This window comes from Xiphophorus hellerii, chromosome 16 (assembly GCF_003331165.1).
Source record: "Xiphophorus hellerii strain 12219 chromosome 16, Xiphophorus_hellerii-4.1, whole genome shotgun sequence".
Lineage (NCBI taxonomy): Eukaryota > Metazoa > Chordata > Actinopteri > Cyprinodontiformes > Poeciliidae > Xiphophorus > Xiphophorus hellerii.
The window spans coordinates 25491022-25516122 of record NC_045687.1 but is presented as its reverse complement, the minus strand read 5'-3'; the positions used below and the strand labels follow the sequence as shown (position 1 = coordinate 25516122).

General features: G+C 38.4%; 1 protein-coding gene across 2 annotated transcripts; it reads left to right on the top strand.

The window, feature by feature from the left end:
• The first annotated feature begins 42 nt into the window (after window positions 1-42).
• LOC116736275 (synembryn-A-like) lies at window positions 43-22025 on the top strand. 2 transcript variants are annotated; one of them, XM_032588655.1, is made up of 14 exons: window positions 43-138; window positions 1339-1438; window positions 2144-2191; window positions 3225-3242; window positions 8275-8364; window positions 8888-9390; window positions 11496-11631; window positions 13055-13237; window positions 13526-13620; window positions 13740-13890; window positions 15188-15283; window positions 16432-16576; window positions 18254-18536; window positions 19879-22025. In XM_032588655.1, exons 2-14 carry the CDS (start codon window positions 1349-1351, stop codon window positions 20048-20050), a joined length of 2010 nt encoding a protein of 669 aa, XP_032444546.1. In that variant the 5' UTR covers window positions 43-138; window positions 1339-1348; the 3' UTR covers window positions 20051-22025. The 2 variants fall into 2 exon arrangements, with proteins under 2 accessions (XP_032444546.1, XP_032444545.1); XM_032588654.1 differs by having other exon boundaries at window positions 1336-1438.
• The last annotated feature ends 3076 nt before the right edge of the window (window positions 22026-25101 follow it).

The window sequence follows — 25101 nt, the reverse complement described above, 5'->3', positions numbered from 1 at the left end:
TGAGTATATCCAAGGATTAGTGAGTGAAGAGGAGGAGGGATGTTCAGAGGAGGAAGGACATTAAGCTTACAGACACTGTTTTATTTGGAGGACAGAGACACTGCTTTGGACGGGGTGAGTGGGTTATTACACCAACAGGTAAGTGCAACAGTTCATAGACATTAGTGCCCTGAATGTTACTTAGAATTATTTCTTATGATTCACTTCAAAGTATCTGAACGTAGTGCTTCAATTCACATTAATTAGCTTTAATAGCAGCTTGATGGCTAAATAATTGCAACTGCAGAGACCACATTATCATTTGCTTTCTATTGGTCATTTATTGCTGTCGATATTATGTAGAACAGTCTTTCTCAATCTGTGGTCCCCGGACCACTGGCGGTTCGCGGGCGCCCTCTAGTAGTCCTCAAAGTACTGCATGTAAACAACCGTTTATTTGCCGTGATGTGAGCTCAAAGTGCGATGCATACAATTAGCTTACCAAAGGATTATGTTTAAAAATAATAATGGAAAAATGGCTTAAGACCAGGTCACACAAAATAAAAGCTGAAGATATCGGTGGAAAGAAAACACCAAGACAACTTATATGATCAGAGGAAGAAAAAAGTCATACCTGATGTGCGAGCAATTCGATTCTTTTGGACGGTCTCCAGTCTGTTAATGAGAACTGTTCTTTGTTTTTACGACTTTGCATGCTTATATGACTCTCCTCATACGGCAACAGCTATTGTTTTTAATTAATTAAAAATGATTTAATGCAATAGATGAATACAATTGATAGAAATGGGTGGATAACTTTACATTTAATAGTGCAGAAAATGACTTTTGTTTCTGTCAAAGCAACTAAAGTCTATTTTCTGTTATTGTGCAAATAGCTCTAAAATGCTATAAATGTACACAACACTTAGTAGTAAAGAACAATTTCTTTTTTGAATTCCATGTGTTTGACATTATTGGAAAGCTCAAAATCCATGCTTTCAGAATCTTTAAATAACTCAAAACACCCAGAGTCGACTTGGCCGGTCCCATTTACAAAACAGCATGGTTGAACAAAGAAAACAATAAGTGTGTTAAGATGCTAATATTTTCATTTAAGTTTGTATACGTTAAGGTGTTGTGTTGTTGTCGAGCAATTTCAAGTTAGTTTGTCTGAAAGTGTTTGTTCGATGGGTTAAGTGACCCTCAGCCTGAAAAAGTTTGAAAAAACACTTATGTAAAAGTTACTTTTATAATTGCTGAGCCTTTATGTAAGTGCATACATAAAGACACTTACATAAAGAGATTACTTTAGTGTTTGTTCTTGATTACAGGAAATAAGTTTGAATATTTCTGCAGCAGATGCTCAGGCATGGCGCCAGACGTGGAGAAGATCATCCAGAGCATCAGCCTCGGAGACCAGCAAGCCGTCCAGCTCTTACTGGACAGCTACAATACCCAGGTTACTGATGGTTGCCATGACAACTGCCTCAATTTGGCATGAGACATTTTCCTTCTTTTGTAACCATGGAAACAATGTGCAAGGCACGATGAGAATGGGTGTCAATGCCTAGAGGAATGTTTGAAATGTCTGCTGGAGCACCAAGTTGGTCGGCTCCGTCTCTGGCTTCATGTTGCCCAGAAACATGTTGAAGCATTCGTCGCTTCTCTTTCTCTGCTCCACTCCTGCTGCTGCTGTTTGAACAGCCATTCTACTTCCAAATACCAAGATAATTTTGGTATATTGTGACAAAATTAATCAAGTAAATGAATACATGTACCAGCTGTTCATCCTGTAAATGGTAGTTTGAACCCCCAACCTGTCCATCTCTGTCGTGACCTTGGGGCCCGGTGGGGCCAGCTGAATGGCAGTCATGCCTCTGTCAGTCTGCCCAACAGCAGTCGAGTATAATGTAGCTCACATCATCAATGTGTGATCGGGTGAATGACCGATTGGAGTATGAAGAGGTTTGAAGTCCTCTGACTTGATAAAGCAATATAGAAATGTCATTTACCATGTTTTTATTGACACTGAGATTATTGTCTCACTGTCATAATTGTAATATTTTCTCAGTATGTCATTTGCTTTAAGTTTTTGTCTTTATCAAATGATGCTGATCTTTGTAAAACATTCAGCCCTCCATCTTTTTTTTTAATCTCTCCACAGTACGCAGAGTGCTTCTTTTTCAATACTGAGGCACAAGAGAGAAAAAAGGTCAGTAAACAAAATGTTGGAGTCTGTGAATCATCTTGCAAAAATATTCACATATAAAGTTAGGAAACACCCCACATACAGAGTGGAGCAACACTCCTGACCACCTCCCCACAAACATCCCTCAAATCAGCAGACCAGGCACCAAACCCTGTAAAAACAGCTCTCCCAGGGAACCAACTCCCTCACTGCCCAACATGATCCTCCAAGGAAGGGAAACTCTGGCACATTTACCCCAGAGCAAATGGCAGCAGAACCACCAAGCCCCGTGCAGCCCAAGACTAGTGATGGATACAAAGTACCAAGAACCAACTGGAACCAGAACCAACACCCCAACCCCACCAACTCCCACACACAGCTTTGTGGCATCTTCTGCAGATGCCAGCGGTTTTATTCTGAGTGCAGTGTCTCTACACCTGGCACTGCCTCCTTTTTGAGCTTGCTGCACTTTTGAGTCTTGACAGCTTGGACTTTCATCATGTTTCACCTGCCTTCATGACTGTCCATCTCTCTGCTGCAGAACGTCTGGAACAGAACATGGTTGCTATAAAACAAGACAATGGGCAACCTCCATGTGCAGCCCTCTACTAAGCATTTTCTTGTCATCTGATTGAGAATGTTTATACTGTATTTTTGTCATTGTAATACTGGACAGACTTTGGCTTTGCCTTCGGTCATCTATGATGTCCACACCCATGTCCACAGCTTGGAGAATATGAACATTTTTGCACAGTACCGCAGTTGTTGAGAACAGCACCACCTGCTGTTTGGTGAAGGCATAAAACAGTCATGAATGTTGACTTTACTTCTTATCAAAATGGACAAATGTCATAATCTCTTTGAATCTATTTCCGGACATCTTTTTCATTGAGAAACAGGAATCCCCATTTTTCTGACCAGACACTATCCAAGTCCAGAATGTCAATAGAAGAATGTCACCACTTTGTTTTTGTCTGCTCTTTTTAAGTCTTACACTTATTATCTTTTTCTTTTTTATACATCTGTTGCTGTTCATTCTTGGACCACCTGTCTGTAGCAACAACAACTGGAAGAGGTAAATAAATCACCCAGACAGAGCTGTGCTGACAATGAGTTCACACCGTCTTACATTAATCTGAAAAGGTGCTTAAACTGTTTAGTCACATCCAGTCTCTGTATGGATGGGTGTCCTCCAAAAGCGATTAATCATGTGTTCCTAAGCTGTTTAGATACCTCATGACTCATCATATTACCCTGTGTTGACCTTCACTTTCGTAGTATGTTTCAGTTTGTGCAGAAAACTCTGTTCTAATAGGAATTCATTCTTTTAGTGGATTTGGTTCAGGGCTGAGAGTGGAAAAAAAATCCTGAGCCTGAACTTTTTTCCATCCCCACAAGGGGGACATGATGTGAAGGATGTTACATATGCAACTCACCTTTAACACATAACATACAATACTATATAAAAATAACTCTTTTAACCCATGGAATAGTGGGCTCCTGATCACAGATGTATATAAAGTGTCAGGATTGGTGAAGGCAGAGACGAGGGAGAGCCAAAATGCTAATGAATATTTGTTTAACTTAAAGACTTGTGAGTGCTCACCAAATTACAGGCATAAGACGCACAAAAATCCTGCACAAGACTAGACTAGAACTAGAAAATTTCTGAAGAAATTTAAACGGGGCCTACCAAAGTGTGCTCGTCCGTTGGAACCCAGCGTTCTGATGCTAAAAATTTCGATGCTAAGCTTAGCTAAAATAATATTAATAGCATGTGGAGAATCACAAGAATATTGACTAACATGGACATAGTCCATTCAGTAGTGTATAAGCTAAAATTAGCCGAAATGCTAATGTTAGCCTAAAAGCTGCCAGTGGCATGTGGGGTATCACTAGCATATTGTGTTACATTGACTTCTTCTATTCAGCATACTAATCATGGCTAATAAATCCAAAATAGCTCAAATGCTTATTTTACCCACCAGTACACTGAGAAAGAAATAGCAGAAATACTTATTTTAGGAAATGCTTATTTTAGGGTAAGAGCTAATGTTAGTGCATGGCCTTGTTTAACCTGAGAGAAAAAAAATAGCTAAAATTATCATTATAAAGAAAAGACAGGTGTAAATGCCTTGCAAAGCAAGGCGGTGCACTAATTTGAGAGATGGAAATACACTGCCTGGCCAAAAAAAAAGTCGCCACCTGGATTTAACTAAGCAAATAGGTACAAGCCTCCTATTGGATAAGTACTGCAGAGGCAATTATCTTTCAGCTGGCAACAAGTTATTTAACCCCAGCTGATGCAATGAGTAACTCCTCATTTCTTAAACAACCATGGCAAAAGACACATCCTGTGGTCGTGGAAAAGACGTTAGTCTGTTTAAGAAGGGTCAAATCATTGGCATGCATCAAGCAGAGAAAACATCTAAGGAGATTGCAGAAACTACTAGAATTGGGTTAAGAACTGTCCAACGCATCATTAAAAACTGGAAGGATGGTGGGGAACCATCGTCTTCCAGGAAGAAATGTGGTCGGAAAAAAATCCTGAATGATCGTGATCGGTGATTACTTAAACGTTTGGTCAAATCAAATCAAAGAAAAACAACAGCAGAACTCAGGAGTATGTTTAATTGTGAACGCAAAAGCATTTCCACACGTACAATGTGAAGGGAACTCAAGGGGTTGGGATTGAACAGCTGTGTAGCCGTAAGAAAACCTCTAATCAGTAAGACTAACCAGAAAAAAAGGCTTCAGTTTGCTAGGGAGCATAAAGATTGGACTCTGGAGGAATGGAAGAGGGTCATGTGGTCTGATGAGTCCAGATTTACCCTGTTCCAGAGTGATGGGCGCATCAGGGTAAGAAGAGAGGCAGGTGAAGTGATGCACCCATCATGCCTAGTGCCTACTGTACAAGCCTGTGGGGGCAGTGCTATGATCTGGGGTTGCTGCAGTTGGTCAGGTCTAGGTTCAGCAACATTGTGTGCCCAAAGAATGAGGTCAGCTGACTACCTGAATATACTGAATGACCAGGTTATTCCATCAATGGATTTTGTCTTTCCAAATGGAACGGGCATATTCCAAGATGACAATGCCAGGATTCATCGGGCTCACATTGTGAAAGAGTGGTTCAGGGAGCATGAGACATGTTTTTCACACATGGATTGGCCACCACAGAGTCCAGACCTTAACCCCATTGAGAATCTTTGGGATGTGCTGGAGAAGGCTTTGCGCAGTGGTCAGACTCTCCCATCATCAATACAAGATCTTGGTGAAAGATTAATGCAACACTGGATGGAAATAAATCTTGTGACACTGCAGAAGCTTATTGAAACAATGCCACAGGTAATGCGGGCTGTAATCAAAGCTAAAGGCGGTCCAACAAAATATTAGAGAGTGTGACCATTTTTTGGTGGCGACTTTCTTTTTGGCCAGGCAGTGTAGCTAAAATGTTTATTTTAGAAAAAGCTGATATAAATGCATCGCCTTGAGAAGGCAGTGCACTAACATGTGAGAAAGAAATAGCTGATACTTATTTTATGGAAAGGGCTAATATTAATGCACTACCTAAGACAGTGGGGGCAGTGCACTGCTAATGTTTGTGCTATTTTAATGCACATACATTAGCTGAAATATTTGACAAAATTATGACAATTAATTTCTGGGAGTCTGGATTTACCCTCAGATGGGAGTTCACTCTGAAGCACCTTGATAGAAAATAGAGAAATTTTGAACAGATTTTATGGAAGCAGACACTCGGTGCGATGTCATGACTGACTTTCATACAAATAGAGCCATATTTGTGGGCGTGAGGGCGAGTTAAAAACTTTTCAGTTATTCTAATTTATAGAATGAGTCTGTAGGGTATATATATTTATTATATATATATATATAATATTTGCCTTCAGTTGAAAACAGTTACAAAATTCTGTAATATTTGTTGGGAAGAATTATCATAATAATATAGTTGCATTTTATTGACTGATTTGATCAAATACTCAAAAACATTAACAGCATTAGATTCAGTAGCAATCAAATTGTTATTAAAGAATTCAAAAAACAGAATAAAAATGTATCCTTGTCAGTGGAAACTTTGCATTTTACAGTTATGTGGTTCTGACTTCCACGGCTGTCCCTGAACTGGCTGGCATGAACCTGTGCCCTGCTGAATTACACATAGCAAATGAAACATGACGGGTCTATAATACAGTAAACACATTTCTTTACTGTAAAATTATACAATAAGTCAGGTTTTAATTCATTTTTCATAACTTCTTTAGTCTCACCAGAACCACAGAGACAGTTGTGGACACACAGGTTCTGTACTCTGTTGAAACCAAATAATGTACTAATGTCAGTGATGACGGTGTAACCAATTTCCAAGTCATGTCTGTTTCTCTGCTCTTCAAGATTTTCAGTGGGACATTTTTGGGGCTGGTTGGAGTAGTTGGGGAGTAGAGTGACCATTGATATTACTGGATTGGAAATTGCCTATTAGCTGCTACAGCTAGTGATGTGTGTTTGAAGATGCCATTGCTGTGCATTGAGTCATAGCCACAAAACCATACAGTTACAATGCAGAATCCTGTCTTACCTTCTTGGTCCTTCAGATTGATTGAGCAGCTTATGCAGGTTCCACAGTCTGGGAGGAAGCTCAGAGGGAGTAGGGCCTTCTCTAGTGTTGCTCCTCCATTATGGAATGATCTAACGAGAGGCTCCTTTACTGTGTGCTTTTAAAACTAATCTTAAAACAACTTTTATTTGATTTTTAAGCATTCTTATGTAAGTTACTGTATGTGCAGCACTATGTTTAAGCTGTGGTTGTTTTAAAGCCCTTCTTAAAGTTGGTATGGTAATGCTTGTGTCAGGTGTATGGACGGAGGTGGCTCCTTGGTAAGATAGGCATACCATCTGTTGCACATGCTCACCTATAGAACAAGTTTTCCAGGTTGTAAATGCTAAGTTCTAAATTCTCTGGAGAGTTACTTACTGTCGCATTCTTTACCTTTTGACAAATCCTACTTCCTACTTCTTGCACCGCTGTGGCACGCTCTTTGGGTTAGAATTAGGTTAGGCTCAACCCCACAAATTAAACTGTCATTCATCAAATAGTAACAGTGACCAGGTTTAATTTATTGTGACAGCTGTCAGTCTTATTGACCCAGAGTTGGCCACACACTGTCAGACAACAAGACAGAAAAAACACAGTAGGGACCAATGCTATATTAATGCTATAGCAATAATATGCAACACTGAAACCAGACTCAAAAACACCAAGAGTTCTGTAAATGTTGATATCTATTGGGAGCACAAAAATATAGCCCTATTATTAAACAGCCCACACCAGCAGTATCTGGTCAGTAACAACACTCCCAACATATGGAATCCAGCAATCCTTTCTGAACATGATCTTGGCAAAAATTTTAATACCTCTAATAAAACTACCCATGGCTGAAGTCCAGTAATATATTCTATCTCTTTACACTTCAGTAGAATATGTGTAACATCTGTTGGGTCGAGTGATACACATTCATTAATGTGACACACTGTGCCTCTGCTTATCTGCGTTCCCTTTACGTTTCTACAGATATTAGAGAGTAGGGAGGCCTTAAAGTTTGAGGTATTGAAAATAGATCTTTGTGTTGCCATGGGTAATCAACAGGGTCAATGCATCTTTGCAACTGCAGTTCTTCTAGGACTTTTTTAGCGTCTTATGGCCTACCAATAAAGGTTCAAAGAAGGAATGAAAACCACTGACCTGAGAGAAAGTCATTGGTGGCCAACTTAGTGTTGAACATTGGAACCAAGGATCTATAATTAGTGAAACAAATTTGTAAAAAGTGTATCTCAATGCTGAATGATGTTCTGTGTGTGAAGTAACCCATATAGACAAGACCAGTAAGCCTAAACAGGATGGAACATATTATAAAGAAGAAGTCCAGTGGAGGGTGATGTTGGATTTAATATCTTTTTCTGAGGACCACCCACTTGAGTGGAAGAGGCCAGAGAATAAACAGAGTACAAATACTGCATGAACACTTTGAAGTGTGATACATTATCACTGATGTTATCTGCAATGTTACTAATTCCATCTCTTGGTTCATCAGTTCAGAAAGAACAAAATAAGGGACTGTGCTTCAAACTCTGATTCGGACATTGACTCAGATGACGAGAGGCCGAATCTTCTTCTCAGAGAGGTAGGCCAGTAAACTCATGTGGTCTGTTTGTTCTCCTGTATCCTCTGGACTTCCCAGGACCTCCATTCATCTTTTACAGCAGATTTACCTGTATCTAGATTCATCTGTTTAATCGTGATTATTTGTTTAATCATATTCATCTTCATAATCTCTGGAGATGATTATTCAAAGAGGGATTCCTCATAAAATCAAGAAAATTATGGACAACCCTGACCATTCTCTTCATGAGACTGTGTTGGAAGGCAGAGCATCTTCATTCAGAGGCTTCTTCAGATTCAGTGCAGTACAGATCGCTACATAAGATCCTTCCTGCCAACAGTCATCACGATCTTCAATAACTCTTTGAAGAATCTAAATTCTTATTTAATTTCCCTTTGGGATTAATAAAGTATTTTTGAATTTGAATTGAATCTATTATTTGAATCTAGTACATGTAATAAACTTAAGACTCCTTAAATGTCCATGTAGTTGATTTGTGCTGAGGCTGAATTCTTAGATTTCACCATAATTTTTTTTCCTGCAGGATCTGGCTGCAGCCCTGCTGTGCTTTGTTGGTGGTCAGTTGCAGCCTGCAGTGCTAAGAGCTTGTCTGCATACTCTGCGAATCCTCTCTCGTGACCGTAGAGCTCTGGGACCAATGGTCACTGATAGCTCCCTTCTTACCTTGACACACCTGGGAGGTATCAATCTTCTGCAGCCCAGCCAGCAGCAGGAGAAGACACAAATTCAAGATCAGTATGACAGAACACAAACACAGATCTATGGAAAAGAAGCAAGTGGGTCTCATGAAGCAGCAGATTCCGATCAGAGGTGTGCAGTTTCTTTTTCAGAGTGTCACTCCTATAACCGGCGAGGGAACGTAGGGCACCTTGTGCTTGCTGCTGGGAAAAAAGACGCCCGGGAAGACGACAGTGAAGAAGACGGGAAAGTGGATGATGGGGAGGTGTGCAGGAAGGAGGCCATGAAAGTCTTGTGTAATATAATCTACAACAGTCCCCTGGCCCGGGAGAGAGCCAGCGCACTGAGGTGACAGTTTTAAAGTTGCCTTGTTGTTTCTGTATTATGTAAAAGTTCAAAACTTCAGTTAGTTTTGACACAAAATCAGAGATTATTGGAGCAGACAGAGATCCTTTACCATTCCTCTTTACACAATCTCTCCAGTTAAATGTTTAAAAAATCAAGAATTCAGCCCATCATATTGAGATCTAGGTGAAAGTTAAGAAGTTTGTTGATCAGAATCTGGAGCTAGATTGTATTAAACCCTGATGAGAAGTCTACAAACAGCAACTTATCACAATTTTTGTTTCCTTCAAGATGTTTAAAACCCAGTTTAGTAAAGTTACAGTTTCATCCTCAACTCCATGACCAGCTCTATAGACAACCAAAGGGTCAAGTAAGTGATAAGTCTGAGTAAGGAGATCTCTCTTGATTAGTTTTTCAAAGGATTTCATAACAAGGGAAGTCAGTGCAACAGGTCTAAAGTTTTTAAGAACTTTTGGTTGGCTGGTCTTTGCCACAGGTATCACGATGGACTGCTTCCAGCAGCTTGGTGCCCTCTGTTGGTTAAGTGACAGCTGGAAGATTTGATACAAAATGGGAGCCAACTGTTCCACACGAGGAGAGCAGTTGACCCTTACACAGCCTGGCCAAAAAAAAAGTCGCCACCAAAGTCACACACTAATATTTTGTTGGACCACCTTTAGCTTTGATTGCAGCATTCTTTCACTGTGGCATTACTTTGAAAGGCTTCTGCTTCACCAGGCACCTGTCTCTCTTCTTACTCTGCTGCACCCATCACTCTGGAACTCTGGGTAAATCTGGACTCATCAGACCACATGACCTACTTCCATTGCTCCAGAGTCCAATCTTTATGCTCCCTAGCAGATTGAAGCTTTTTTTCCGGTTAGCTTCACTGATCAGTGGTTTTCTTAAGGCTATAGAGCTGTTCAGTCCCAGTCCCTTGACTTCCATAGACCGGAGTTCTACAGTTGTTTTTCTTCGAATTGATTTCACCAAACATTAAGTGATCATCAATGACAATCATTCAGGATTTTTTTCCATCCGCATTTCTTCCTTGAAGACAATTGGTCTCCATTATCCTTCTAGTTTTTAATAATGCGTTGGACAGTTCTTGACCCAGTTTCAGTAGTTTAAGAAATCTCCTTAGATGTTTTCTCTGCTTGATGCATACCAATGATTTGACCCTTCTCAAACAGACTGACATCTTTTCCATCTCCTTAGACATGGTTGTTTAATAAATGAGAAGCAACTCATTGCACCAGTTGGGGTCAGATAACTTTTTGCCAGCTGGAACATAATCGACTATGAAGTAATTATCCAATAGGAGGCTTAGTTCAATTTGCTTAGTTCAATCCAGGTGACGACTATTTTTTGGCCAGGCAGTGTATTACCTGAACCTGGGCTTTTTCCAACCTTACAGTGTGTAAACAATTCAGGCAGACAATGTCAAAGGGGATAGGACCAGAACAAAGAAGTTTGTTTTTCAGAATCTAGATCTCATTTCTAAAATCAGAAGAATCAAATGTAGGGTAAAGCATATTGAACTAATTTGCCAATTAGACATCAGAATTAAAACCAGGATGAACCGCAGTTCTGTTGCACTTGATCTCTCATGCAACAATTGTTTTAAACCATTCCAAACTGGGCCTAATATATTATTGGCAAGGTCTTTTTCCAGATTTTCCTCTTAATTCAATTCTTATTTCATTCTTAATTTCCCTTTCAAGTGAATTACACAATGTGAGGTTTCCTTCACTGAATGCCTTTTTGTTCAACAGATTTTTCAACAATTTTGACATGCATGGTTTGCTATTAGGAGATACCTTTGCTATAATTTTCTTCACAAAAAGCTATGCTTCTACTAATCACATCAGTGTGGTTGTATGTAAATGAGGGTTACCACACACAGCCTCTTTGTGATTTGCCTGTGACACCACCATCCCAGTCCATGCATACTGGCACGTCATTTCTGCATTTGAGGAGCACCAAAGTGCTATTCATACATGTTCTACCAAAAGCTTAGATGCTCTGAAGGTTTAATGAATGGTGCTTTACAGCTGCTTAGCAACCCCTTGCCTCACTAAAAGCTTCATGTCTGTCTCCATGGAAAGGCTTCTACAGGGATTATGGGAGAGTCTGAAGCAGGGAATCTGGAGTGGGGCACCACCCACTGGCCAGTTTTACAAACTGAGGCTTCTCTTCTTACTAACAGCCCTGAGGCCTGAGCTCAGGCTGCAGCTGCAGCAGGTAAACACTCCTCACCCTCTCACTGTCATTAATGGCTTCATCTAAAGTTTGTCTCAGTCTACTGTTAATCTCAACCATGACTCTGGGACAATGGTGATGAAGGTATTAGGAGTTTGCCCAGTAATTGACAGATTGCTGGTTTGGTCCCTGCTCCACCCACCTCTGTCATTATGTCCTTGGGTAAGACACTTTACCAGCCTTGCCTTGTGGTGAAGGTCAGAGGGTCCGGTGGGGTTCAGAGGGCCCGGTGGTGCTGGTGCATGGCAGCCTGTCCCCAGGCAGCTGTGTAAAGCACCTCGGGGTCCTCTGGTCTTAATAAATTGCTATACAAGTACAAAGTCATTTACTCTGAACTAAACCTTTGTGTTTTGTGGAATATTGAGCATGCAAAAATTCACTTCTAGAAATGAATTTGCAAAAGTATTCCCACCATTCATTTTTTTCCCCTGTCACAACTGCAAATTTCTGGATGTCATAATGGTGATATAGAAGAAAAATAATGGATAGCTTAAGAAAACTTCTACATAAAACTCTGAGAAGTGTGTGGTGCATTCCTGTTTAGAGCTGCAACTAACAATTGTTGTAATAAATGATTATTCTCTTGATTATTTTGATGATTAATTTGATAGAAAAACTGGCACATTCTGCAGATTGTTCATTTAACTAGCTACAGAATGAAAATGCTAAGCTTTTTTTATGCAATATTAGAAATAAATTAAAAAATGCAATTAAAAAATAGTCCATTCCTAAAGTGAATGTTTGAACTCTTGTAGTAAAGGATGCATCAGCAGCTAATTACATAATTCTAGAAAAGCTCAGCCCTTAGAACTACAAGAAGCTAAAACTATACCATTTGAAAAATTTTGATTGAAATTTTTTTTTTTGCTGTAACTTTAATGCAAAATGTATATAGCTTTTTGTATAGGTTTGACTTAATTACTACTCTGATAATGTTCTTTCAGAAAATTGCTCTTTTTTCAGTCTGTACACTCCAGTTAACAATTAATTGATTACTAAATCAGTTGACCATGATTTCAATGATCAATTTCTGTTTAGACCCTTTTATTTCAAAACCCCTAAATAAACTCCAGGCTGACCGGTTACATTTAGAAGTTGCCTAAGTAGTAAACATCGTCTGAGGATAAATGTTTTATGAAGGCTGGGCAAAGAAATATTCAATCAGAGAAGGAGCCACGAGGCCCAGGGGAAGTCTGCAAACATATTCCAGTTATGTACAACTTTGTGTTGGTCTGTCACATCAAATCCATATTTAACACATTGAATTATGTGGCTGTAAAGTGACAAAATGCAAACGGTTCAAAGGGTGTGAATGCTTTTACAAACACTCAATTTCTTTATTACAACTAATGCTTCAGAAGCTGATTACCACGGTCCGTAGAACTCAGTGCTTTGTTTTGCTCAGGAGCGTGGGGTGTTTGTTCTGACCTCAGCCTTGGAGCAGTGCCTGGTCTTGAGATGGGTCGACGGAAATCAGCTGATCACTGACAGCACTTCTGTCTCCAAGGAGGTGTCCCAGGATGTTATTGAGATTCTCAAGACCATCTTCAACGTTGCTCACAGGTTCTACAGGCAGGAGCCTGACGAGGTGAAAACACAAAGCCATTAGTTCTAGGCAAATATCTCCATAGTTAGGCAGGGGGTCCTCAGAAAGTTTTCATAGAGTTGGTCAGACCAGGCCAGTAAAACATTTTAGGGTGGAATGGAATAACCAAATGAAATAAAATGAGCTAATGCAGCAATCATAATAAGGATTGTCAGAGTGCTTCATGTACCCATGCCTTTAGAGGATTGTTTTTTGTGGTTTTTTAAGATGAAATCCAAATTTAGTCCATGAGGTTTGGTCAGAGATGAAATCTGAAGGATGTCTTTACAGGAAGAAGCTACTTTATATCGCCGCCTGGCAGCTGTCCTACGCCACTGTCTGCTGCTGTCATGTGATGGAGCAGACACAATGGAGGAACTACAAGGGTCAGAGGCTTATCTTTAACCCAGCAATTCCTTGTTATATACAGTACATCTTACAGATATGCTTGAGAAAAATGAACTAAGAACAGTTGAAGGACGTTCATAAAGTATTTTCCCCTCAGACATACAGTAAACATCCTGTCAGCCCTGCCCCTGACCTGCCTGGACGTCATGCTGGCTGTCCCTGTAGGACAGGCGTCTCATCAGTATGAAGGTGTCAACATGGACTGTGTACACGCATTGCTGCTCTTCATGGACAGACGACTGAACAGGGCAAGTAGACGTGCTGTCATAGGTAGAAACTGGACAAATCGATTTATAGATCAATCTTATCAACACCAAAGTGATTATTGGTATCAGATCAATACTAACATGATGACATTGATACTTTGCCATTTTTCTTCCATATCTCCACCAAATTACTTGAAATTCCTCACAGAGTTCATGCCAGTACATATGCAGGAATTAAAATGCCAAATATCATGAGCTTACATTTGAGAGCAGAAGTTCATACCTTTGCAGTGTTTGCTCTTAAAATGTCTGCTTTCTTTCCGATACAATCTCTTCAATGAATAATAACTCAAACAGCGCATGATATTGAATTCAGTATTTAAGTTAGTTTAAAATGTTTTCAATCTGAAAAAGACAGCAGATTGCGTCGCGTCAGTGACTTCCCGCATTTATTCCTCCTGGAGGAGAACGTACCAACAATTGCTTGCATTCTGTCGTTGACTTTGCAGCAATGACCTAGACTGAGCATGCAAGTAGCGACAGTGGAGAGGAAAACTCTTCATTAGCAGTAATTAAGTCAAAAAGAAAAAACCTCCAGCAGAACAAGAACCTGGCTTAGTACAAGCGTCCATTTGACCACCGCCTGAAGGTTTGAGAAGACAGAGCAGAGACACAAAAAAGAAACAGAAGCGTTGGTCCAGCAGTACTTGCTATTTTAGTGAAAAGTAAAATGTTAATAGCAGGATAGGGAGAATGATTAGTTAATGACAACATTATTTCAGCTGATGCTCTCCTCCAAGATGGAATCAGAGCCAAACCGAACACCAGTGAGAGAAAACATAAAGTTAAAAGTTGAAATAGCAGCAATCAATGCAGCAAACAGTGGTGTTTCTTACTCAAACACTGGAAGCACTGACTCTCTCTGCTGGGGGCCATCATCACTCCACCTATCATCAGTCAGTGATTTGCAGTTGCTGCTCCATTTGAGACACAGATTGCTCAGGTGTGGTGTCTTCAGATGGTTTGGTAATTGTAAAACCATCTGGTCTCATGCTAACCAATAATGTGGCCTAATCAAACTCCCTTGTATGGTGCCAATGCATCTTTCAAGAATCTCATGCATCTGCTGACTTCCACCCTGTTGTGATTGACTGTAACACAACATTCAATACATGGAACATCCAGTCTCTTTAATCCAGTTCCTGGACGATGCAGGAACTGCCTGCAATAGTATTGCTCAGCTGTTGATGGCATGGCAATAGAATAAACTCAGTCTGCTCTTTATGATGGATGCAGTCTCATAAGCTTTTGAAAACTATCAAACCTATTTTTTTCTCAGGGTCAGAAGCTGAAAGAGAAGCTGACTCCTGTTCTAAGTTTATTGACAGAGAGTTCTCGGGTTCACAGGGAGACACGTCACTATTTAAGGCAAAAGGTAAAATTTTTCTTTTTCTTTGACTGCACTGACATTCCTTATTCTGTCTCTTCTGTGTTTGCTTTTTTATCACCTCTGAATGTTCCAGATCCTCAAACATACAACCACATAAAAATAACCAGAGTAAATACAGATACAGATATGAATCTGCATGTCTTCTTCAATAATAGTATAATTAATGAAGACAACAAATGGCCTTTCAACAGTTTTCAGATTCTTTCTCACTCTGTAGTTGTAACACGTACCACTGAGGAAGGCAGTAGTAATGGTTAGAACTACAGAGACGTCACCTTGACTGAACACTTACTACAGGGAAGATTGCAAAAGAGCATGAGAAGAATGTGTGACTCATGAAACTTTATGCCCCTAAACTGACAACCACATTGAGCTGTCTAAATAAGAGCATCACATACCCTACAAAATAAAAGCCTTCATTTTTTTCAAAGCAGGTAATTGCTGTTTGGGGCTTTATGTGACTGGTTTAACCCAACCACTGTTACACATGGGATTAGTATGGCCTTTTAAAATGAAGCTTACTGAAAATTTTAAAAATAAAAGCCTCATTATTCCTTACCTACGCTCTACATATGAAGCTGACAAATGGCTACAATGGGATATTGGCTTAGAATAAAGACTCCCATGCTTATGATAGAACACACTTTGATGGTAGCGTCAACATTCTAATAGGGTAACATGCTAGTGATAACCCACATGCTACTGACAGCATTTAATCTAACCTTAGCCTTTTTTTAAATTTTAGCTTATATATTAATATTTGCATACTGACTTGATTAAGTCACTGTTAGTCAACATGTTAGTTATAACACACATACTACTGTGAAAATGCTACTTGCTCTACATGCCAGTCATAGGCCTCATGCTAACATTAGACTTACAGCTACAGTATATTAAGTATTTGAGTTCATTGGGGCCTGGAGAGTAATGCACTGCCTTGAGAAGCAAGGTAGTGCACTGCATCGCTCCTGGATAGGATATTATTAATTTTGTGAATATTTTCTAGGTAAATGAATGCTTATTTGTTGCGAACAAAGTTTTGAACATATATTTTTGTAGGACGTTCATTGGTGGTACAATATTGACATCTGAATCAGAGCTGTATTTTTTTCTGTCATAACCTTTTCTCTCAGATCTTACCTCCTCTGAAGGACGTTGCTGTTCGGCCTGAGCAGGACAGTACACTCAGAGGCCAGCTAGTCCGACTGATGACACATGTTGACACTGATGTTAAGGACTGTGCAGCAGAGCTGCTTTTCGTGCTTTGCAAAGAAAATGGTACAATTACATCCTACATCTTTGTGATATTGTCTTCATAAAAGTTTTACTTAGATGATTTTGTGTCCAATCATTCAAGATATTACTGATTGTACAGTGATAGGCAGACATGTATATTAATTGAACATCAGAATCATATTAATTTGTGACTGTTAATGATGCATCTCAAATGTAGAGGAAAGTTAACACAACAATCTACTTTACTTCATTTTAAAACAATAATGAATGCTCTACACACACCTGGTCCAGATTTAGACTAACAGGAGTTTAGCCACCAGACTCTACTTCCGGTGGAGTTGCACAGAGAACTATAACACCTCCAGCTGATTATATTTGCTCATAGGAACTGAGTGAGTTTCCTGCATGGGGCAGAATAATCCCCAAACTCAGGCAGGGAATTTGGATAGTCCACTCCGCTGTCTTTGTAGCTAAAGTTAAATGTTACAGAGACTGTTTTAATGTTTGTTCTGAGATGTATATGTATCTTAAATCCAGTGCTGGACTGCGATTAGAAAGAGATTTAAGTTTGTGCACTATTAGTGTTAAATAGAAACATAAACAGTAATATTAAGATAGAGTTCTAGAATATTTTGCTGTGGAAAACATTTATTATAATTTTGTAATTTTGATTATAATCAAAATTATAATCAATAATTTTGATTATTTTACAGAATGTGTCTTTCTGCTGTGTAATTTAAGTTTACATTTCTATATTATTATTATTATTATTATAAAGTTTATTTGATAGGGACAGACACACATCAACATAGACAAACTGAGCAAAACAGCAGTCCCATGTTTGCGTCATAGTGCAATAGCAACATCTAATTCGCAGCACTTGTTCCCACATGTTCTTACATGGACCCTTATACCAGTAACAGGCAATCTGAGGATAGGAACCTTTGTGCTGCATTATGTTCGGGAACAAAGTGAAAAATAAAGAAGATCTGATAAAATGGAGATGTCTTACCCGTACTTCTGTGTAGCCTTATTAAAATATCAGAGAACAGAACAGATGTTGCTTCAGCAGCCACTCTTCTGCGTATCTTGCCTTCAGAACGCACACAAGAATTCATTATTCTAAGTATTTAAACTATTTACAGTTAGGTTAATAAAATAATTTACAACTGGCAGACAGCAGATTAAGTGTCTTCACCCTGTATACAGCTTTGCCGCATCTGCAGTTGTCAGAGGTTTTATTTTTAGCATCTCTGTACTTTACACTGCCTCCCATTCAACCCATTGCAGTTTTAACCTTCTGAAGGCTTCCCCACATGCCTTGATGAATGCAGCTGCAGCTTCATTTCCCCTCTAATTGTGACCAAATTAGGATTTTTTTTTTTTTTTAAAGAAAAATTTACATTTTAGGAAAACCCTATTCCGGTGCCATATTGCTCACCGTATGTCTTATTTAGAGGGACTTGACATATCTCATTGATCTCATAGGGAACAAATTGCTTTAATATTGCTAGTTGGTAATGTCCGACATTTGGGCCATTTCTCTTGTCGCCTGCATTTAAGGATTAAATGCAGGTGTAATCAGGCAATCATGAACCTACCTGCTCATGATCCTCCCTTTTCACTAATATTATTGAAAACATTCTGCTAAGGAAAGAAATACAATCTTTCTTGTGAAGAGTTGCCTCAGTATTCTTCTCATCCTATGTGTCTTTGCAGTAAGCCGCTTTGTTAAATACACTGGTTACGGGAATGCTGCAGGGCTGCTGGCAGCTCGGGGTCTGTTGAATGGCAGGAGGAACTCTGGGGACGGCCAGTTTGCCTCCCGCTACTCCAGCGACTCCGACTCAGACACAGAGGAGTACCGCCAAGTCAGATCGAAGATTAACCTGGTGACAGGCAGGGTGGAGGCAGAGCAGCCCGACCCTATGGAAGGCATGACAGAAGAAGAGAAGGAGGAAGAGGCATGTCGTCTCATCTGCATGATCAACAGACTATCACAGTGAGAACATTTGATATGATACGACTCACGATCCTTTTGTCTGCTCAGTTATTCAGAGTACTCAGAAAGTTTCCCTCTTTCTACATTTTATGATAAAGCAAACGTTTTAAACATAACGATCCATAGCAACAGAGGGAAAAACAAGAAACGGCAAATTTATTAAAGGCAACAAAACAAAATAGATGTACAGTACAGTAGTATTCACACCCTGCTCCATGACTATAAATTGAGCTCAGGTTCATCTTGTTTCCACTGATCATCCTTTAGATCAGGGGTGTCCAAAGTGTGGCCCAGGAGTCATTTTTGGCTGTTGAAATGATTTTGTTTGGCCCCTGACACAAGTTGAGACTGGTAAAAATTTAGCCAACAAAATGGAATAGAGTTGAAGACCCAAAAAATTTGGCAATGGCATGTTTTTCTTCAAATAAGGCAACACTCTGAAACCTTGTATATGTTTGAGGTATTTGGGAATTAATTAGTTAGATTGTTTACTATCAAGCAGGTAAAACAAAGCAAGAAAAATTAAACTAGTTTTTGCATTTTTAATTTATTGAATTTTGTGACAAACCACTAATTTAAATTTTTCGCTTTTGACTCCTTGGAGAAAAAAAATTGGTCACCACTGCTTTAGATGCTTCTACAACTTGCTCAACCAACCCTAAAAAGTTTTGTTATGAAATGTAAGAAGTTTTCAACCACAAGTGTCCCCCAATGTGTCCACACCCCTCTACATCTGGCCACCTGAGGAATCATAGAACAATGCAAATACTTGTGTGCAAGTGTTTTTTTTTTGTTTAATTAACAAATTGAGGTTTTTCATTATGAACTGGCATTTAGATCAGTTAGGCTGGGCCATATACAATTCAACTAAAGAAAAAATTAATCAAAATCAATGCTGTTGATATGGTATTAATTTGATATTTTGTCTTTGAGTCAAGAGAAAAACTAATTTTTTTGGGTAAGGAGGAAAACTGGGGCTGCGCAGTTGGTAACATTGTTGCCTTGCAGCAAGAAAGTTGTGGATTCTATTCCCAGCCTGGGGTCTTCTGCATGGAGTTTGCGTGTTCTCCCTGTGCATGCTGTGGGTTCTCTCTGTGTACTCCGGCTTCCTCCCACAGTCCAAAGACTGTTAGATTAATTGATCTCTCTAAATTCTCCTTAGGTGTGTGTGTGCGTGCAGGGGTGTGTGTGTGGGTGTGTGTGTGTGTGTGTGTGCATGATTGTTTGTCCTTTCTGTCTCTGTGTTGCCCTGCGATGCACTGGTGACCTGTCTACAATATGTAGAAGAAGCGCTGTGAAAGTTTTACAGATGTTCTGTTTGTGTTTTCTCTCTCTCATTCAGAGACCAAATCATTCAGCCAATGGGTGTGACAAGAGATGGGAGACTGGCTCCTCTTTGGGGCCGTATGAGGAGCTGCACAGAAGAAAAAGAAGAGGAGGAAGAGGAGTATGAAGAGGAAGAACAGGGCTTGAGTTCAATGCCACAGGGATTGAAAGACAAAACAATGAAATAGCAAAATATTTTCATGCTACACTCAGTAATGAACAAACAAGTATGAGAGAACTATTATCATTTCTTATTGGGGCGCTCTTATTCTACACTTTGTTCTCTTTAATATTTATTTTTGTTCCGTCACCGTACACATATACATACACCCCACAAAATATACATCAAAATGTGCAGCCCACTCTTGAGAAGGGAGTTATTACTTCTGTTGCCATTTCGATTTCCATGGTAAACATGGTGGCAAACGATGGCTTTGAATTACAATAGAAAAGAATGTACCCTACAAAATAAAGGCCTTCAAATTTTACTCAGCAGGTAATTGCAACTTTGGATTTTATATGACTGGTATAGCCCAACCACTGTTACACATGAGACTGGTGTGGCCTTTTAAAATGAAGCTTACTAAAAATTTCAAAATAAAAGCCTCTTTGTTCTTTACCTACTCTACATTTTAAGTTGAGGGAACTGTTCAATGAGATATTGACTTAGGACCAAGACTCCATGATTGTCAGTGCACACATTCTAATGGTAGGGTCAGCATGCTAGTACTTTATCATGCTAGTGATAGCTGCCACATTTAAGCTACCATTTTAGCTGGGTCTTATGTAAAAGCCAAGCTTTACATACTAAATGGAGTACCTCGATGTTACTCAACATGCTGGTGATAATACATACATCCATCTTAGTGTCTACATGATGGTTGTTCAACATACTAATGATAGCCCTCATGCTAACATTAGCCCTATAGTTAAAGTAAGCATTTTAGATGATTTTGAAAATGTATTACATATGTTTATCATAATGAATGTAGTAAGTCAATGTAAGTCTATACACAAGTGATGCCCCAGATGCTATTGACAGCAGTTAAGATAACCTTATAATTTAAGCTAATTTTATCTCATAAACTAATGTTTGCAAACTGACTGGAGTAATTTTATATTAGTTAACATGCTAGTAATAACCCTCATCCTACTGGTAGTATCAACATGTTAGTCAGTCATTATGCTTGTGATAGACACCATGCTAACATTAGCCTGATAGTTAAAATAAGCATTTTACCTATTTTTAAACTTATTAGTTATGTTTAGCATACTGACTGTAGTAAGTCCATGTATGTCAGCATATTGGTAATATCACACATTCCAATGACAGCGTCTATGGTAATCTTAGCATTATAACAAATTTTAGCTTATACACTAATGTTTTGCATACTGAATAGAGTAATTATGTTAGTCAATATGTTAGTGATAACCCTCATCCTACTGGTAGTATCAAAATGCTAGTCACTTGATATGCTTGTAACTCTCATGCTAACATTATCCTTGTATCTAAAATAAACATTTTAGATAATATTTGATTTATTAGCTATGTTTTTCATAGTCAATGGATTAAGTCAATTTAAATTAACATCCTATTGATACCACATGTGCTACTGACAGCATTTAAGCTAATTTTAGTATATACACTAATGTTGTCATACAGAATAGAATAAGTCCATGTTAGTCAACATAATAATAATATTCCACAAACTATTGATTACATTTTAGTTCACCTTAGCATTGTTTCTCATTTTCAGCATCAGAACACTGGGTTTAAAGTTTAAACCGACACACACCCTCTGGCAGACCCCTTTTAAATTTCTTCAAAAATGTTCCAGTTTCAGGATATTATACTGCAGCATGCTGTTGCTTCAACCTATTTCAAGATTTTTTTATTCATAGACTTAAATCTGAGTGATTATTCTGCTGCAGCATCTACATCAAATCAGATAAAGTGTCAATGATGTCAGAAGGAAAGAAAAATTAAACATGTAAAAATTACTATTTTCAACTGAATTCATATTTTCTGTTTGCATTCAAACTGTTAAGCTGTTAAGGAACTGTTAAGGAATGCCATGTGTTCATCTGAGCTGTTTACACAGTGTAAATTATGTATGCTGTTTTCCACACCAAGGGTAATAAAATGAAGTTCCTTTAAATTGTTTTCTGTATTAGTCATGTTTTTTAATTGCTATTTTGTACAACATAATTCTATGTTGTACTATCTACTCATTGTTTAGCAATGTTCTTGGAGAATATTCAATATAAGAAAGTGAGAAAATATGTCCAAAACTTGTAACTATTACTAGATTCTGTCTTGTTATTTGAATATTAAGAATTTAAACTTTTAAACTCCCATAAAGTGACCAATATGTGAAAACATGGAAGGTTTGATCAAAACTAGTAATACTCACTTTTTCTTCCCATGAACTGTCCATCGTCTTCCAACCTATACTCCATCTGTTTCACTTTCTGTCAAGATTATCTCTAATGTGGGCCAACGGCCCAGATTTTATTTATTCCTCCCTAGTGGTTTCCTGTCATAATCCTCCCCTATTACTCACCTTCAGGATCCATTTCTCAGCTTGCTTCTCTCCTGTTCCTCTGGGTGTGCGTTCCTGTTTTCCCTCACTGAGAGAATCCTTCCAGATCAAAAAATGATTACATTGTTCTTAGAAATGAACTCTTTAAAATGTATTGTTGTCCACATGAGCAAATTGTGCATGTGGGTCAAAAGACCCACATGCACAATAAATAATAATTTTTTAAATAAAAAACAGACATGACAAAAGTACAGCACACTTCAATGACAGAACTGTCACATGAAACATAAACAGAATCTATCATTTAGGTTTGGACATATATTGTATCGTTTATCATTTATCACGATAAATTTCATATCAAAGTAAGAATTTTAATTATTCTGATAAAGTTTATTTTGTGATGATAAATTCCAACTAATAATGTTTTAAATCCCTCTCAAACTACCCTTATTGTCGGAATTGATAGTTTTACTATTTTCTGCACTGTCTGTACGATGAAAGCACCAATAAATACTAATAAATTTGAAACAGAAAACAGTTTCTGAGTGCAGTTTAGTGATACAAATAATGCTTCTTTACGTAACTACTGTTACGTAAAGAAGCGTGTTACAAATGGGAATGTTTTTCAAGAGCAGTATTTGTGTTTATGGTTCTGCAATTGCTGTCACACAAAGTCACAGCTGTAAAGTTATCTAACAAAGAAATAAGGAATATGTCTTATTTTCACATTTATTGTTATTATAATAGTACTTGAAAATATTGTGATAAAACCAAGTCCAATTTGCCCACCCCTACTGTCATTGTCTGTTTGTCTGTTGTGTGTTTAAGAAATTTATGGTATTTGATCTGAAATGTCTAAGTGTGACACAACCCAAAGCAGAATAAATTCTAGAGGAGAACATTCTCCCTGTAGTCTGTCAATACTATGGTAGGTCAACATTTTACACTCTTTCTAGATACTTTTGGAAGAGGGGAAAGAATGGTGTGAGGAGATTGCTGTTTCAGTTGACCCCAAAAATTGTATAAACATGCATGAGTATTTACAATGTCCAAATGGCTAGTGTAAACAGACATGTCCTTAGTTTACATGTTTCCATGTGGAAGGTTTCGAAGAAAACTTTGCGAAATATGGCCTCTCCTGTTTTTTTTCACTGATCTTGTGCAAGAACATTTTGAGATACTTGAAGAGAGTCAGGGAAAGGCTTGCTATAAAGAAGTCTAATCTTTCTGTAACAATGCACAGATATTTTTTTCTGCATCTGTGTATCACAAGGTTGTGCTCTGCTGCAGAACTGTGACAACATTCCAAGTGTTGGTCCTCCTCTCTTTTCTTAGCATCCCAAATCCAGAGACCAAATAAGGTGCTGTGTGAATAGCAAAGGAAGCAGTTGGGAGCGTTAAGAAAAGAAAACTCCCATCCCAGTATAAATATCTGAACTCTTAGCTGTTAATAAGAATTCTGATCTGTGACTATTCCTGGAAAGACAGCATGCAAGTTTCGAAAATCCACAGCAGGTAAAAATAAAAATACAGTTACAATAGCCATAGAAACAAAATTAGAGCATAATCATTTTATTTATTTATTTATTTATTTATTTATTTATTTCAAACATGATAGTAGAACAAAATCACACACATGAACAAGAAATGCAAAAGACACATAGTTTTTGTACCACAATAATCTTAACATGCTCGAAAAGAACAATGAACTCCTACCCCATAAACTGCATATATATATGACTGCATACATTAATAGACATGTATGTATACATAATACATAATGCATAGATGCTCATGTATATACAGTTTATTTATTTACTGATTTATTTTTTGTTACATCATGTATATGTGATGCAAGTTAGACAGACAAGAACTTGATGGAAATAGTTATGATCCACTTGGGTTCAATAGTATACTGATGATAGAATCACCGAAACAGTGGAACATTATGACCCTTTATTAATACCATAAACTCAGCTTCTCCAAGAGCTAAAACCAAGCAAAAACTCCGTAGAAACAGGGGAAGTTTGGAGTTGACTCAGACCAGGAGTCACAGGAATCCAAAGAATGAATTGTATAAGCAGAATTGCTCCCAAGACATTCATCTTTTCAGAGTTCAGTTGCTGGTCACAACAAATTGCGAAAGTTACCAAGCAAGCACAAAAATGTTGCTTTCTTTTGCTTCTTGTGTCGTGCATTTACATTTTGACATACGGGAGCAATAAATAAAGACAAATTTAAAGATATTAGTTGTATTTTACAGGTGATCTGACCTAACTAAGTATTTCCACAGAAAGCACTTATAGCTACAATCAAACTATCTTCTACCTAGAGTCATGTACCAATGACTTTGGGTACATGAACATGGAATAACAATGAACAATCAAGCAAACACTTTCCAAACAGAAAGTTTTACCTGCAAAACTTTTCAGATGATACTTGAAAAATGCAGAGAATTGAATCTATGGCTGTTAGTCTAATGAACAGAACTATATTTCCAGTGATTTCTTTGTGAACATCACACATGCGTGAGTGATTTTTAAGACAACTGAGTGAGTTTGTTTGCTGCTATTTATTCCCCCTGCAGGAAAGAGGTGAGAGGTAGATTGCTCCACTCCTTATCCATCCATCCACTATTGCTCAGGGTTTGGTATCCCCAATAGTCAGGTGGGAGGCAGGGTATAACCTGCTAATTC